This window comes from Monodelphis domestica, chromosome 2, assembly GCF_027887165.1.
Source record: "Monodelphis domestica isolate mMonDom1 chromosome 2, mMonDom1.pri, whole genome shotgun sequence".
Taxonomy (NCBI): Eukaryota; Metazoa; Chordata; class Mammalia; order Didelphimorphia; family Didelphidae; genus Monodelphis; species Monodelphis domestica.
Window position 1 is genome coordinate 143,445,027 of NC_077228.1, and position 17,987 is coordinate 143,463,013.

Genomic DNA, 17,987 nt, shown 5'->3' on the forward strand with positions numbered 1-17,987 from the left:
ATGCAACAGGACACACAGTCTGTAGCTGGAAATGTTCAAAGAGAGGTTTGACTGTAAAGAACTTTACTGAGTATATTCAAGAACCAGGAAATACAGAATGAGTAAAAGCCAGTAGGAAAGTAGACCAGATTTCCCCCTTATCAGTACCTTAACTCAAGTCATTGCAGTTCTTAAGTATATCTTATTAACAGTTAAGAAATGACAGGGGGCAGCGGGGTAGCTCCGTGGATTAAGAGCCAGGCCTAGAGATAGGAGGTTCTATGTTCAAATATGTCCTCAGACACTTCCCAGCTGTGTGACCCTGGGCAAGTCACTTAACCCCCATTGCCTAGCCCTTACCACTCTTCTGCCTTGGAACCAATACACGTTATTGATTCTAAGATGGAAGGTAAGGGTTTAAAAAAAAAAAGAAATGACACAAATTAAAAATATAATAATCATTTTTATAGTATTTTTCTTATCTTTACCACATTATTGCTGTGTATCAGCATAAATATCTATTTTTGTCTGGCAGATCCTTCCTCTTTTTTTCCCCTACTTGATCCTCTTCTCTATATGTGAAAAGTTAGACTCCAAGATATTATTTTTCCTAAATTACACAATATGAGGAAGAAGAAAAGCTAAGATTCAAACCCAACTTTCTACCATTGAGTATTCTTTCCACTGTACCACACTGCTTATATTTGTCTGACTGCAAATAATAATTTGTTCATTTAAGTGATACTTTATCCAGATTATAAGTAATGTATTTGGAAATTTTGCCTGAACCTATGCCCACTAAAGAAACATAAAATGTATGAAAATTCAAATACCTTTTCATCCACCTTAGGCCTAACTAATTTAATCCAAAGTTTTCTTTTGTTTATTCTTTTTAAAATCTTTCATTGTCAAATATTTATTGTGTGATTTCTATATACAAAAGCACTATATGTGCCATATAAAAGTCTATGTCATGTGGCTTTTTTCTTCTAAGAGCTGTACTTTAAAGGACATGAAATTGTTAGGCAGAAAGAGGACCAACAAAACAATTCCAGATTGAGTGGGAGAAGACATAGAATCAGGTAGGGACATGATATGTTTGTGATGCAAGAAATAAGGCAATTTGACAAGAGACAAAGGTTCTTGTAGATAATAGGAAGTAAAATATGATAAGATCTGTGTTGTGAATAAAATTCTAGAGAACCTAGTCCAAGTTGTTTAGGAAGTTTGGAGCTATTTTTGTACAGGTAATTAAAATGACTTTTTTAAGATTAATCTCATGCCGATATATGGAATTGATAGGCAGAATTCAGCAGTGAATGTCAGGCAAAATTTGAAATAGAAAGATTAATTGGAAAAGATAATTATGGTATTCCAAGCATGAAATTATTTCAGTTTGACCAAGGTCACATAATTTCTTTTTCTTTGGGGGGGTTGTTTTGGTGGCATTGGTGGTGGTGGTATTGCTGAGCTAGTGAATTTCTGTTTTATGTATACTTTGCCTTTGTAAGATAAAGCAGGACCTGAATGTAGGGAGATGAGAAGATTCCCCTCTCCCTCAATCTGCCTACCCCTTTGTTGAGATGGGAGATCCACAGATGTTATACATTGCACTTGTTTTTATATTTTTGCAATGTATCAGTCATCATCCTGAGTTCTTTTTACCTCTCTACAACAATACTATTTGTCATATATAATGGCTTTCTGGGAGGGATTGGAGGAAGAAACAAAATATCAACAATTTTTTAAATTGAGGTTGAATTATAACCGTAAAGTTGTTTGAGATATAGTATTTATTGAGTTGTTATTAAGTACAAGATATTGTGCTAGGCATATATAAAATAGTAGTTTCCTTGAAGAAAATGTTTAGTAACAGATATCAGCGATGTAAAGGATTAACTACAATACAAAGTAGCATGAGATGAGAGCTATAAAAATTGTATAAGTGAAGTAATTTATGAATTTTAAAATGGGGTTAGGGCATCAAAAAAGACTTCTTCAAGGAGTCAGTGTTCTAAATGGGTCATATGGTGAAGAAAATTTTGAAAGCAAATGATGAGGGATGAAGGGAAGGCAGATGGGTAGATGGGTAGGAGAGAATGGCATAAATAAAGTTTGGAGGTATGTTCTGAGAATTTTCAATAGTAAGTTTTAAACTAAAGAATACTAAAACAAGACAGTAGTAGGAGATCCAGGTGGTATAGTACTTTAATATCAGATTGTGGGAAGTTTTGGAAGCTGATAAGTTTTGCTTTATTTGGTAAGTAAAGAGAAAGAGGGGCAGTAAAAGTTACTAAAATTTCTAGATTTCAGTAGCTTGTTATATATCTTCTTCCATATCATGTGTAGAGATTTGATGTTAACAATTTTTGTTATGAAAAAATAAATACAAAAATTTCCTATGTTATTTGAGCAAAAGTATTTATGGAAACATCTTTTATTTCTAGAATGCCAGCTCATGAAAACAGAACGACCAAAGCCAAACACATTTATTATCAGATGCCTCCAGTGGACCACTGTTATAGAACGAACATTTCATGTGGATACTCCAGAGGAAAGGTCACTTGCTTTTTTCTTAAAGGGATGGGGTATTTGTCAGCCCACAAGTTTTATGGATAATTGGTTTTACACCTATAAATACACTTTCGTAGAGTTAAAATTTACTCCTCTGTGGTCTTTTTATTCAGTTATGTAGGTAAATAAGTAGACCTTGTAAATTACAAAAACAGACTTTGAATAGAAAGTACAAGTCCTAAAAACAGGAAGAATGAATATTTGATTCAAATATACTATTCTCTTTTTTATTAAAAGTATTTTCCAGACTTGCATTGTCAAATAACATGAATTTAATTGTTCATGCTCACTAAAATTTAATTTTTTATACTCTTTTTCTTATACACAATAATGCTTTTTCAAAATGGCTTATGAGAATTTCTTCTTTGGCTCATATAGTATAAAGCAATTTTGAAATTTGTTTCAGACATATTATGTTTACTAGGTACATAAATTTATTGTTAGGATGTAGCTTGTGAGAGAAAATAGAACTTTTTAGCATTCAAACTCTCTCTATCTCAAATCTCTCTACTGCAGTCTTTCTTCCATTCAGCTGCCTAAATGAGGATCCTCATTATAACCAGGTTCAAATAAACATGTTCTTGATGTGGTTTTTATGTCCATTCACAACCTGTCCCTAACCCAATATATTTCCAGTCTTGTACTTTTTTCCTTCCATGGACTCTCTAAGCAAGTGGCACTGGCCTTCTTGCTCTTCCTTGCACCAGGCGTTCTGTTTCCCAATCCTCCATTTTCAGCAGCTGTCTGCCATGCCTGGAATCTTTGCTTCCTGGAATCCCTGGCTTTCTTAAAAATTCACAGCTAAAATATCACCTTTTGCCAGAAGGCTTTATAGATCGCCTTTAAAGTCAGTAGCCTCTCTCTGAAGTTTACTTACACTTTATTGTGTATTTATCTTGTAGGCTTCTAGTTTTCATGTTTCCTTCCTCACCAGCATATGAGTTTCTTGAGAGTAGCGATTGTTTTTTCCTTTCTTTGTATCCCCAGTGCATAATGCCTGGCACATAGTACGCACTTAATAAATGCTTATTTGACTGACTAATAACCAAGCTACTTTTATTTGAGAATTGAATGGATCTTTCTATTTTTTTATTTGTGGCAGCTAGGTAGTGCTGGGCCTGAATTTAGAAAGAACAAAGTTCAAATATGACCTCAGACACTTAGTAGCTATTGGACCTTGGGCAAGTCACTTAGTCTCTGCCTGCCTCTTTTCTTCATCTGCAAAATGGAAATAATGACAGAACTTACCTTCACAGGTTTTCACAAGGATCAAATAAGATATAATTTATAAAAAGTTCTTAGTACAGTGCCTGGCACATAGTAGGCACTTAATTAGTACTCATTCTATCTTCCCCAAAACTTTCCAAACAAGTTCACCATGCATAAACATTCCCTTTCCTTATTTTAAATACCTAGGCAAAAATTATGGCCTTCACAGCTTATTTGAGCCATAGTTACTACAGAATCCAGAGTGCATCATTCAATTATACTGAACACCCAGTAACCAATATCATATTATGCTCTTTGTAAAGCAAAAACAGTAGTATTTTATTCCCTTTATTGGTAGTCTTTATCTCTCCTTCATCTTTTCTTAAGACATTCAACTTTCAATTACCTGTTTGGATCAAGAAGAGGAGTGGCATGAATAATTCAACCACTGAATAATCACCAACTCATTTATTATTGGATTTTGAGTATGATTTTGCAGTTATATTTGAATATGAATATATCATATATTTGGAGAATTCATATGACTTTTTCAAAATAGTGAAACCAATATTGCAAAGATAGAACTAAATTTGAAAGACATTGTCCCTATACTGTGGATCCCTAGTTCTACTTCTTCCCTCTGGTTCTTACTCCATGTTGGGAATGAATGGGATTAGTACTCAGATTGATCAGAAGCACAATCTGAAAGCAAAGCTGTGGTGTTTGAAAATTATTACTGAAAAATCTTGTGTTCTTAATAGAAATTCTTAAGGTGCATGGATGTTTCTAAACAGCACATATGAATTTATGAGGGAGAGGAATATTCCATTTTCTTCAGACTTTCTTCAGACATGATTTAGAGGAGTAGTGTTTCTCTCTGTTTCTTTGTTGTTGTGGAGATTTTTTGATTTTGTGTTTTTTTTTTCCTTTCTAAACATGGAACATCTTCCTACTTTTCCTTTTCTTTTGACATGCGTTTCCTCCTTCTGCCCTATTGTGTTCTTTTAACTGCTTGATGCAAGGGCAGTTGGATCTGACCATTTAAAATAGAACTTGAGATAAGTCAGTTTTTTCTTTCCAGATTTATTTTGGAGATTTCTTACACTATCACATCTTTTTAGTTTGAGCCATATAGTCATTTATTTATTCATTTATCTTGCTAATTAATTTTTGAGATTTATTTGACTTTTGGATATATCATATGCCCAATCATCAAAGATTGATTTATTTATTGCTCCATTCTATTTCACATATATATTATACTATGCAGCTTCATCTAGCATCTGGAAATCTGGATGGCTTTTACTATTTTATTGATCTAGTAAAATCAGTCAACTTTATTCTGAATATTATAGCAAGTGAGTTCAAATGAACTTGATTGTTTGCTCTTTGTTCCCATGGAATTTCCAAAGTAACTCATAAAATTTCTAAAACTTAAAACTGTTTTTGAGAAAAATTTCTTACACTTGCATTTTGGCATTACAAAGTAAAGATGCTGATTATGTTTTTTGAAAGGGCATTATTATTATTTTTTTAAAACCCTTACCTTCTGCCTTAGAACCAATACTATGTATTATACTACTATGGTAAGGGCTAGGCAATGGACCAGAGTAACATAGCTTGTAAGTGTCTGAGGCCAGATTTGAACCTAGAACCTCCTGTCTCTAGACCTGGTTCTCAATCCACTGAGCCACCCAGCTGCCCCTGAAAGGGCATAATTATACCAAAAATTGATACAGTAAGTATTAATGGAAATAAATGCATTGCAAATAATTAAGGATAAATAATTTTGCTTATCTTATTTTACATTTAACATTTTTTCCATAGGCTTATTTTTAACCCTCTTTTAATTACTTCTTTCTACCCTTCCCCCTCTTACCTATAAATATTAACCTTTAGTCTCAAATGCTAAATTCTTTTAGAATTAGTCTTTTTTTTAAAAAATGTTACATGTGAGTGGCCTTAAATTCATTCTCTTAACCTAATTCTACAATTTGAAACTATTTTTATCTTTTTTTCTAATCCTTGATTAACAGGAAATTTCACTTACTATTCTTAGGGAAGAATGGACAGAAGCTATCCAGGCTGTAGCAGACAGACTTCAGAGGCAAGAAGAGGAAAGGATGAACTGTAGTCCAACTTCACAAATTGACAATATAGGAGAAGAGGAAATGGATGCTTCTACAACTCATCATAAAAGAAAGGTAGGAAAACACAATGATGACTTGTTAGACTATGCATCACATCCTTAATTTGCCTAGAAGAAATATGCTAAAAAGTGATGTTTGTAAAAAGGTGTCAGTTACAATATGATATGCAGATATATGGGGTGGTTCTATTCAGGTAAGGCTAAACTCTCTGGTGTTGTTGAAAAACAAATTGATTGGGGGCAGCTGGGTAGCTCAGTGGATTGAGAGTCAGGCCCAGAGACTGGAGATCCTAGGTTCAAATCTGGCCTCAGACACTTCCCAGCTGTGTGACCCTGGGCAAGTCACTTGACCCCCATTGCCTAGCCCTTACCACTCTTCTGCCTTGTTTAAAAAAAAATAAAACAAACAAACAAAAAACAAATTGATTGCAACCTCACTTTGTTTCTGTGATTCAGCACTTTTAGCACTAAATGCTGCTGTTTTATTTAAGGAGTTGTGATTGATATACCACTATGCAAAAGGATACTGTTAAATATTGAAGTACATCTGAATTTTTTCCCCTTGTTTTAAATGCTGTTTTAGAAACTTGGAAATGTCTTTCCCTAAAGATTTGCTATTTTTCCATTTTGGTATTCTTTCTTCTGAAAGCAGAAAAAGAAATAGTTCTAGTTTGCTTCCTTATTGGTGCCCTAACAGCTTTGATGTCAGCAGGAAAATGAATAATCTGGGAATTAGAGCTTTTTTCCCCCCTCTTCGAAAGCTGCTTCTCCTGAGCAAATTCAAGAACAAAGTCTTTTGTTGTTGTTTCAATCTACCAAAATAATGGCTGTTTACATATTTTTTTATGACAATGATATATGTTTTTTTACCCAGGATTAAAGAAAATTAAGAAACAAATTACTTTTAAGAATGTATCATTTTTTTAATGAGCCATCTAAAAATGTGTTGTTTTATAATGCATTTATTTATAAAAAGCTGCTGTGGTGGCAGGGAAGATGGAGACATTAACTCAGAAGAAGATAATACAGCTAGAAGCCAAGCCTCAAAGAAAAATAGTCTAGTTGTAGCCAAGTTTAGCAGAATTTCTTGGAAGAGTTAAAGAAAGCAATAAGTGGTAAAATGAAAATATTAGGGGGCAAATGATAGTGATATAAGAAAATTAGGCACAATAAAATACTGAAGAAAATAAACACATTAAAAAGTATAATTGGCTGAATGGTAAAAAGAGACACAAAAATTAACTGAAGAGAGAAAAATTTCCTAAAAAGTAAAATTGGCCAAATGGGAAAAAAGGTATAAAACTCTTTAATGAAAATAATATCTTAAAAATTAGAATTGGGCAACTGGAAGTTAATGACTTCATGAGACTTCAAGAAAGAATAAAATAAAATCAAAAGAATGAAAAAAATATAAAGTATTCATGTAGGAAAAAACTGACCAGGAAAATAGATCCAGGAGAGATAATTTAAGAAATAATTGGACTACCCAATTGCCATTATCAAAAAGAGCCTAGATATTGGGTTAAAAAGAGCAAGCAACAAAGAAAACTACCCTAGTATCTTAGATCCAAAGATTAAAATAGAAACTGAAGTTTGTTAATCATCTACTGAAAAAGATCCCCAAATGAAAACTCTTTTTTTTGTTTTGTTTTTTTCATTGTGTTGGAGGGAGAGAGAAAATTAAAATCTACAGTCATTTCAATATTTAAAGAATAGGCATGATTATTATATTTGAACTCTGAATTTCTATGTATAACTTCTTTGGCTCCTGGCCTCAACCTTTCTGTCCTTTTCTTTTTCTGCCTTTATGAAACCTTTCTGTTCATTTCCATCTTCTCCCTGACACTTTTCTCTCTAGGTTTACCTAATATCCTTTTCTCCTACTTTTCCTTCTACCTATCCATTGCTTTTTCTTCATCTAAGTCACACTAGGCCTTATTCTCTTTTCCTTCTATATTATTTCACTTACTGCTATAGTCACTTATTATGTTCACTGTTATTTTCTTATAGTGAAAAAATCAAGTTCTTTTAAAAGTAATTTTAGGGTAAGAAACTTATTGCCTCCTAGGAATCCAGAAAGTAAACTCCTTGCTGAAGATATCATAAAGATGCCTATAGAGACCACACAGTGCTCCAAGAGATCCTGAGCAAACTTTTGGATCTGCTGAATTGAACTTTGTGTGGTTAAATACATTTCTTTTGTATGTTGTGTCAAAGGGGACTGCCCCCTAATTTTTTGTTTTTTTTCTCTTTTGTTTACTTGTCCTTAAGAAACTGTTATGCATCTTTAATTAAATTATAAGTTTGGTTGTGTTTGTAGGATTCATTGGGGAGACTGGTCTCCCAAAGGATCCCAGGGAGAAAAAGGTGTGCTTACAAAGAAAACAAAACAAAACTGTATGCTGGGTAACTTTATCCTCCAGCATGCTTTGCACCTCACAGGGTTCCCTTCCCCTTATGTCCTGACGTGGGATTGTTTTATAAATTGACCAATCCCATGTTAGCAAGGGACCTTTGAATGGTGCTCGGGATCTGGTGGATCTTTGGAATTGAAGGGGAGAGAGGAGCTTGCCATAGTGAAGACATTTTTCTTGTGTTAATAAAGACCTTTTTTCCTGATCTTTTTTCTTTTGCCTTCTTTATTTTTATTCAGCACACTTATTGCCTAAATATATTCACCTATTCATAGCAGTCATCAATTATCATCTAAATGCTAATGATTAGTGAATCTCTTGTCTAACTTAATTGATCTTCATTCTCACTTTTTCAACTGCCTGTTGGGCATCTTGAAGTGGATTTCCTGAAGACATCTTAAACTCAGCATATCCAAAACAAAATTCATCATTTCACTCAGATCATCCTTTATTCCATACTTTCTTATTGTTGAGGAAGCTGGCATTTTCCTCAACCCCCAAGCTTGAAGCCTAGGTGTAATCCTCAATTCCTCACCCCTATCACCAGTCTTTTGCCAGTCTGTCATTTTTACACTATTCCCCCTTTTCTCCTTTGACCAGTTTCATCACCCTGATGCTGGGTTGTCATCCTTAGTGATAATCTCATGCCTGACCTATGGCAATAGCAAACTGTGATTTTTCTCCTCATCACAAGTTTCTCCCTATTCCAACCTATCTTTTAAGGATACAGCTTGGTAGGTGCCTTTCACTCTGATTCAAGCAGGCATCTCTTTCTCAGAATTGACTTACTATTTGTCAGACATGCCAGCATACATTGTGTTCTGCCTTTGTGCTGGACTTGGAGTCAGGAGATTTGGATTCACATCCTGCTTTTGCCATTTTTTACTTATTTGAAGTTGAATATATTACTTAATCACTCTAAACCACATTTTTCTTACCTGTTAAATGAGAGATTTGGACTAGATGACAAAAATTTTCAAACCTAATATAGTTATCAGAATAATTCCTTTAAATAGGAATACTAATAAAAATATCATTGCTAAATAACAGTAAATCTTTTACAATATTTAATTATATAAATGAAACCAGATTTTAAAATTTAATTCTTTTATGTCATAAATGTAAGATCATTTATGAATAAAGATGAAGAATTTTTATCCTATCATTTTTTAGGTATGGTTGGTAGGAGGGAGTCAGGAAAGGAGAAGGGCAGGAAGTTGAGAACTGAATGATAGTTTTTTTGTGCTGAATATATTCAAGAAACTAATACCCAGGTAGACATTTAGTATAGATATGTTGCTGTGGTATTTTTGTTGATAAGCAGGAGGTTTGTCAAAGCTGACAGAGAATCTGAGAGTTCTCCACTATAATACATCCTACTCAGAAAATTTTAAATTATAGGGTTTAGGATATAAAATTTTACTTTTTGGACAACTTCGTTGAATCATATTTATTTTATATACAGTGGGTATCTTACTTTTTCACCTAAAAACAAAAATAATAATGTTTATTTGTGAGGTAGGTTGAATTGTCCTTTACTATGAATATTTATTGAATTTTAATATTCAAATTGGAAAATTAGATTCTTGATCTTATTCTTTATCTCTCAGTAGTTGTGATTTTCCCCCCCTATTTTTGCTTTACTTTTGAAGGGAATATTTGCTTTCCTTGACTAGAAAAATAATCAAATAATATAAAGGATGTATAACATTAGTGATACTAAGATATAAGATGTGCAAACATAAAAATATGACTCCATAAATTGGAATTTTAATAATCAATTTTAAGGTCAGTGAATGGAAGACTAATTTTAAGGGAAGTTTTCACTCTTTCATCTTAAATACAAGTTTTTCTTGTTCTTTGACATCCTCCTAAAAGAAAAATCTTTTGATACTGACCCAATGTACTATGGTTATAATACTAAATCAAGTTACATTCATATTGCAAAACCCAGACAAATACTTTGTAATTTTGGTAGAACATGAGCATTTGGTAACAGTGATGCTTTTTAAATATTCTGAAGAGTTTTGTCAAAATAGATCTGAAGTCTGTTTCTGACTTTGTCACTAGAATGGATTTTTTTTTGCTAATATTTATTGCTATGCAAAATGCATTTTACAAAAAAAGGTTGACAGTCAAACTTGACAGAAGTTGTGAAATTCAGAGTTAAGCTTGTCATACTTTCTTTTTACCTTATTATATCTAAGAATTATAGTTCTATTGACAGATTGTCATTCCTCATAATTATTTTGCCTTTTCTCTATGAATTTGAAAGCAATTTATAGATTCTTTATTCCAAACTCATAATATTTGTGAATTAGGTGAGGATGTAATGTTAGCATCATTTATTTTTGATATGCAACAACAGGTATATATTAAAGACATAATATGCACATTTTTTGGTGTGCTTTTAAATAGTAAATGAAACACATTCAGTTGAATTTTTAAATGGAATATCATGGAGCTCTAAATTGATATTGTTTTGAGAATAACATCTATGCAGTTATATACATTTTGTTAATTTCTAAAAATTTACTTATAATGGAGGTTAGATTGTTCCATTGAGGACATCTTAGGGAGTATGAGCCTCAGAATCCTCCCATCCCCTTACCCTGCTGAAAAAATCTTCATATACTTAGTTGAAGTGAGTACTGAAGAAGTGTGAGTTTTAGTTGTTTTCCTTCATACTCATACTACTTATAGAATATTACATATTCAAATGATGTAAAAGCCTCCTTACAAGCACATTATATTTTATGTATCCATTTTTAATTTGTTATCAATTAGGAATCGGGCATGGTCATTAAACAATTAATTTTTTCCTGCTCTTCAGACTATATGCATAATCACTGATATTTGATTATCATCAACAAAAAATATATTTTATTAACTAGCCAACAAAAAAGTATTTTATAGGAATACTGAGAATGTAGGCAATACAAAATGTAATATTTAAGTGTCATCATCCTCTTGACTAGTAGTAAAAAGGAAAATAAGGATAAAAAACGTCAAAACAAAGCAAATTTAGGTTAACACCCCTATTAATTGTACTTAATATTCCATTCAATGCCCTCCACAATCCAGACTCAAGCTTCCTTTTCAAACTATTCTCTAACCTCTACTATTATATTAACTTTTCATTCTACCTGAAATAGTATTCTCACTGTCTTATTTGATATGTCTCTTGCATTTCCATATTCATGGTTTTGTTCTACTATTATTCTATTTATTTATCCTCCTAGTATGTTTTTCAATTCTAGAAAAGCTGCCATGTTACTTTTTTCAGAAAGTCTTCCTCAACTATGTTAGCCTGACTAATATTGAACCACTCATTGGACTTTTAATATACATTTAGATGTTTAGCTGTTGTTTTATATATTCACACACACACACACACACACACACACACAAGACTGCAAGGCCTTGAAATTGTATCTTACTGTTTTTGGGTTCATGATGATGATAATAACTACAGCAATAATAATTGCAATCCCCAATGTTTTTATAGCACCATGTGCCAGTTACTGTACTAAGTTATTTATTATTAATATCTCATTTGATTCTCACAACAACCCTGAAAGGTAGGTTCTATTATTATCCCCATATCACACATAGGGAAACTGAAGCAGTTTAGTGACTTGCCCAGGATCACATAGCTAGTAAGTGTCTGAGACCAGGTTTGAACTTGGATCTTCCTGACTCCAGGCCCAGTGCTCTATCTATTCACCCACCTAATTGCCTTTATATAACCTATTCAAGCACCAGGTATATAATAGAGACTGTTATCAAAAGATACAAAGACAAAAATGAAACAGACCTGCCTCACAGAACTTATTGGAAGAAAACATTGTATACTCAAATAGAAGTTAACATAAAAGATAAATGAATACAAAGCAATAGTGGGGAGAGCATTATCAAGTAAGGGGCATTAGAAATGGTTTCATGTGAGAAATAATGTTTGAGTTTAACCTTAAAGGAAGCTTGAGATTATAAGAGGAGGGAAGGGAGAATATTCCAGTGATGGGAGATAACATTTATATATGTATATAAGTGGAATATAAAATATCATAAATGGCAAACAGTAAGTATACTTTTTGCTGGAATTCAGAGTGTGTAAGGGAAAGAATTGTGATATTAAGCTGGAATTATAAATTAGAACCATATTTTTAAAATCTTCAGTTAATAATTTGAAGCTTAATTCACATTTTGCTGTCTCAGCTACAAAATATTAGAATGTTAATAGTACTCAGAAAACAGTTTGTATTGAGTTAATTTTATATCTAAGCATTTGTTTACATAATTAATTTCTTGACATCATAATGGCTATGCCATTTTTCTGTGACTTTAAGAAAATGTTAAAAATTTCCAGGCCTAATATCTATTAAAAATGTACTTCAATTTTTGGATCTTATGAACCATTCATTAGTTGTGTTTTTTATTTGTCCTTTTCCAGACAATGAATGACTTTGACTATTTGAAATTATTGGGTAAAGGCACTTTTGGGAAAGTGATTTTGGTTCGAGAGAAGGCAAGTGGAAAATATTATGCTATGAAGATTTTGAAGAAAGAAGTAATTATTGCAAAGGTAACATATTTTCCCTTTCCTTCAAATATTTTGTTTTCAGGAATCATATAAAGTAGAAAATTTTCCTTTCACTACTATACAATGGATAAAGTATGTGCTTCCATTAAAATAAAATCTGGTTTTTAATATTTACTTTATCATTTGAAAAATACCTAGTAGAACTACTGATATTCTTACAGAAAAATACTTTTATAAAATGTAGAAATGCAATATTTTCCATGTAATTTGTTGCATAAATTATATTAAAATTATTTTGCATTATAAAGCACTGGCATTCTGACTTCAATATTGTACTGCACATTAAACATCAGAAAATTAATATGGTAAAAAAGTATAGAAATTATAACAAATTATTAAAGAAGATAGACTATTGGGCTTATGTGGAAAGGACATTAGTAGGCTTTGAAATTCTGTTGCATAGTCTTCTGAACTCCCCTGATGACTACATTAAACTTAAAACTTCATAACAAAGGATGCTGTTAATTACTTTCTCAGAACTTAAATTTACCTATTCTTATAAACACTTTTACCTTGTGTACCAAAAAATTATCTCCATTCTAATCAAGAATTCTAGCTCTGAGTTATTGTTCATTGCCATTTCTCTTTTTGATTCCTAAGTTTGCTTCAGGCTTACCAACTTTTTTTATGGCCCATTATGTATAAGTCACTGTACTTGGTACTGAAGATTATAATATCTGGAAATAATTGAAATATGTTGATTTCTTCCAAGTTGCTCTTAATCATCTTGGGAAAACACATACATGTAATAGATTTGCATTAATGGAAGTTGAGCTAGCTTCTCCTTTCTCCTTTGAAGGAAGTCCATGTGTATATGTTCTCCCAAACACTATGTAGGAACTTTGGGGTTAGCAATCTTGACTAGAGACGTAGTGCGGAAGATGGACCAGGTTACCAACTAAGAATCAAAAAGTTTGGGAATGAAACTGGGCTAGAAGGAGCTAGGCATTAAACTAAACTGGATAAAGCTGTTCAGCCTGCCAGGACTATGTTGAAACATATGGATGCTGGAGTGAAGGAACTTGCTACTATTTATTGGAATCAAGCATATCCATTACAGGCTAAGGAGAGGTGCTCAATCTGAATCTCTAGGAAAAATTCTAAACCTATATTTGTAAATGAGACTGTGAACATTTAATTTGGTGCTGCAAGTTGGTACGGTTTGTTTTAATTCCTTGGGGGAAGAGCCTTTTCCAAGTGCTCTGCCAACTACTCAGACATAATTCTATCTCTGCTCCTTCCTGATTTTAATAAACCTGTATGTTTAATGCTTTGTTGTTAATCTGAATGCTTGTGGGAAAGTGGAAAACCATTTAAGAGAAACGAGCCAGGCTAAGTGCTAACTCATCAGTGTATTATTATATTTACAGTGGTTAATATATATTTAACATTGTCCTTCTTGCCTCTCCATTTCCTTATCTTTTCCTTTGTTCCAGACTACTAATGCATAATTACCTGACCTGTGTCATTGTTTACTAGTTTAGCAACATAAGATGCTTTCTGCTTTCAGTTTCCATGGAAGAAATTTGTTTGGGAGAAGGATCAGGAGAATGTCTTAAGGAGAAGAAGAAATTGTAAAGAAGATTTGAAGGGTTATATGACATGTATTAAAAATCATACATCAGCAAAATACATATGATTTAGGGTATAGATACACAACATGGAAGACTACAAAAGATAAAATATTTAATTTTAATTACATGAAATTGAGAAACTTTTGTGTGAAAGTGTGGTGGATATTTGGGCTGGGTCTACAGTCAAGATCTAAGTTCCAAATCTAAGCTGAAACATTTATTAACTATGTGACCCAAATAAAGCCATTTAGATTCTGACTGTTTCAATTTCCTCATCTGTAAAATTGAAATAATAATAAATTGTCTACCTGTAGGGTTGTGATGAGGGTCAAATGAGATAACATTTATATAATACATAGCACAGCACCAGGCACATAAACCTTATGCTAATATTAGTTATTTATAATCATCAATATTATCATTTGTGGGATGAAACAAGAGAGAAGAAGAGGAAGTTGTCAATGAATAGTCTCAAATTTTTTTATTAAAATATGAAACTAGATTCTGAATTAAGATAGTTGGAGAGGGTAAACCAGCTTTAAGAAGGTTTACAAAAGGCATTATTTTGAGAGGTACATTGAGTCAATTAGGAATGCATAATAATATTACTTTACTATAGGAAAAGCCTAATTGATATTATGTAAAGTTAATTTGTAGTGGACCCATTTAACAGTTTTATTATTTTCTCCAGTTTTGTTCAGTTATAAGTAGGAGAAGAAGCAAGATCTCTTGGAGTAATCCATGGCTGAGACTTGGCAGGGTGGTTAACTTCAGTGTTATAGAATGAGTAAAGGACTTGGGAGAAGAGGCTTTGTAGAGTTGAGCTGGTTTATCAATGGGTCAAGATAGGGGATGGAAGACAATGTATCTATTTTGATGGCCTAAGAAAGAACTGTGGGAGGTTTGGAGGTTACCCTGAGCAAAAAAAAAATAGGGTTTGGGGTGTAAGGCATATAAAGGAAAATCATTTTGGTGGCTGAATAAAAGATTGACTGAAGGAGGGAGATATTTAAGGGCTTTCACCAGTATTGTGGTAGTTATCAGTGAAGAGAGGGGGGCATATTCAAGACATACTTCAAAGTTGAAATTAGCAGGTCTTGGCAATGGATATGGGTGCAAGGGAGTAAGAGAGAAGGAATCCTGTCTAAAAGCCTGAGGGACTAGTTATATGTTGCTGCCCTTTACAGTAATGGAGAAGGCAGGAGAGGAAAGTTTAGAGGAAAGGATGAGTTCAGTTTTAGACATATTAAATTTAAGATGTCTACTGGATATCTAGTTTAAGATTCAAAAAAGTAGATGGAGATGTGAGATTGGAGGTCAGCAGAAAGACTGGGTCAGGATAAGTAGATTGGAGACTCATCAGCATAAAAACAGTAATTAAAGCCACTGGAGTTGATGAGATAAGGAAATGAAGCAGTATAGGGGTAGGAGAAAAGAGAAAACAGGACACAGAAAGTTAACCTTGTTAGAATCTTGTTAGAATCACATATTCTATTCCATTGACTTACTTTTTGCCTTTCCTTACTCATTTTTCTTCCCAACTTCCCTGTATTTCTCTTTGTGTTTTTCTACTTTTCCTTTTTTAAAAAAGATTTTTATTATATACTTAAAATTCCTCCTGAAGGGGAGGCAAGTCCCCCTCCCATAGAGCCATCCCTCACAACAAAGAATTTCTTTTAATGAGAAAAGAGGGAAAAAGTCAGCAAAATAAAAGAATATGTCATGAAATCTGAAATCATATACAAAGCTCCACACTTGTGGAACCTCTAGCCCTGGCAAAGGGGGAAGGAGGAAATGTGCTCTCATATTTCTACTTTGATACAAGGCTTGCAATATTATTAAGTTTCAATTATTTTGTGGTTACAGTTCTTGTTCTAATCATTGTATATAGTATTTTCTTGGCTCTGCTTACTTGGCATCAGTTTCACACAATCTCCTTCGTACTCAGGATGCTTGTAGTTTCTTATGGGACAATAATATTCTGTTTCATTCATGTAACTCAATTTATTTAGCCATTTCCCAATAAGTGAATTTCAACTTGTATCCAGTTCTTTACTCCCATAAAAAAGTACTGTTATGAACCTTTTGTTGTATATAGAGCATTTCTTTTTTGAGAGTGACATCCTTCGGGCATATCCCTAACAGTGAAATTTTTGGGTCAAATACTATAGACATTTTAATTCTACTTCCATGTTCATGCTATGAAATTTCTTAATCTGATCACAATCTGTTGTCGTCCTCTATTTGTTTATTTGCATATATGATTTGGGGTTTTGGTATTATAACATTATTCACTTAACAAAAATGAATGATGAGGAAATGTTTTGCATGATAATACATGTATAACTTAAAAGAAGAAAAAAAGGGCAGGGACTTTCTTTTGCTTTTAGTTGTATTTCCAGTGCTTAGCATAGTACCTGGCACATATAGGTGCATAATGAAGATGGATTGATTGATTTTTGATGTGCTAATGATTTAAGAATTAAGAAGATGATATGAAATAGAGAAAGCCCTAAGAAGATGAGAAGGAAAGTCAATCCCCAGGAATAGTTTGGCACATTTCTCTAGGGGAGGTTACTTAGAGCTAAGCATTGTATAGAACATTATTCTTGAAGAGTTGAGAACCAGATCTGTGGTGTGATTTTTGGCTTTTTGCTTAAGGAGTTTTGAGGTAACTCTGTTAACATTTTAGTTAAAGGGCAATCTTCCTGGGGCATAAAGACATACATATAAGTATTTGTATAGATATCTCCTGGCCATAATGACAAGGAACTTCCTAATACTTATATAATAAGATTTCCACATTACATTTCTTCTGATTCACATAAGCATAGGCAGTAATACAAAAAGCTATCCAGAAAGCATTACTAAAACTTATGAAATCTATTGCCCCAAACTGAAGTCCTTAGGTGCTTTCGTCAACTAATCAACAAACATTTGTTAATCATTTTAGGGATTCTATATAACAATATAATATGTAACATACATGTGATTTGTTATACATGTGTAATAAATTATATTTATGTGTTGGGAATTATCCAAGGTACTAGTGATATGAAAAAAAAAATCACATGATTACAATCAAACATTCCCCCCTGAGACCAGTCTTTGCAGTGGGTCTTGTAAACGTACTAACTTTGAAATTGCAATAATTTGAGGATAAGAGGAAAAGAAAACAAAACCAATAATCGCTAGGCACATTGACAAAAAGCCAGTTAGGGGGCAGTCCCCTTTTGGCATAAGAGTAGACATTTAAATTAAATGTTCAATCAACCTTCAGTTCAGTCAACCACACCCAAAGTTCATTCTGGATCTTCTTGATGTAGCTTCTGGTCTGTGGAGGCAACTTCATCATGCCTTCTGTGAAGAGTTCATTTTCTGGATTTGAAGAGGTAGCATGTTTATTAACCTAAAATTGCTCTCAAAAAGTATTTAAAATTTGCAATTAAAAATAATAATACATTCCCCCCTGAAGAGGGTGTTGA

General features: G+C 33.0%; 1 protein-coding gene across 9 annotated transcripts in view; it reads left to right on the plus strand.

The window, feature by feature from the left end:
• The window catches only part of AKT3 (AKT serine/threonine kinase 3), a 443,431-nt gene that overhangs the window by 299,722 nt on the left and 125,722 nt on the right, over positions 1 to 17,987 (plus strand). For all 9 annotated transcript variants that reach the window (XM_056814176.1, XM_007481547.3, XM_056814178.1 and 6 more), the window contains 3 exons: positions 2,427 to 2,538; positions 5,822 to 5,966; positions 12,779 to 12,910. In XM_056814176.1, coding sequence (XP_056670154.1) covers positions 2,427 to 2,538; positions 5,822 to 5,966; positions 12,779 to 12,910 — 389 coding nt within the window. The remainder of the gene's footprint in view (positions 1 to 2,426; positions 2,539 to 5,821; positions 5,967 to 12,778; positions 12,911 to 17,987) is intronic.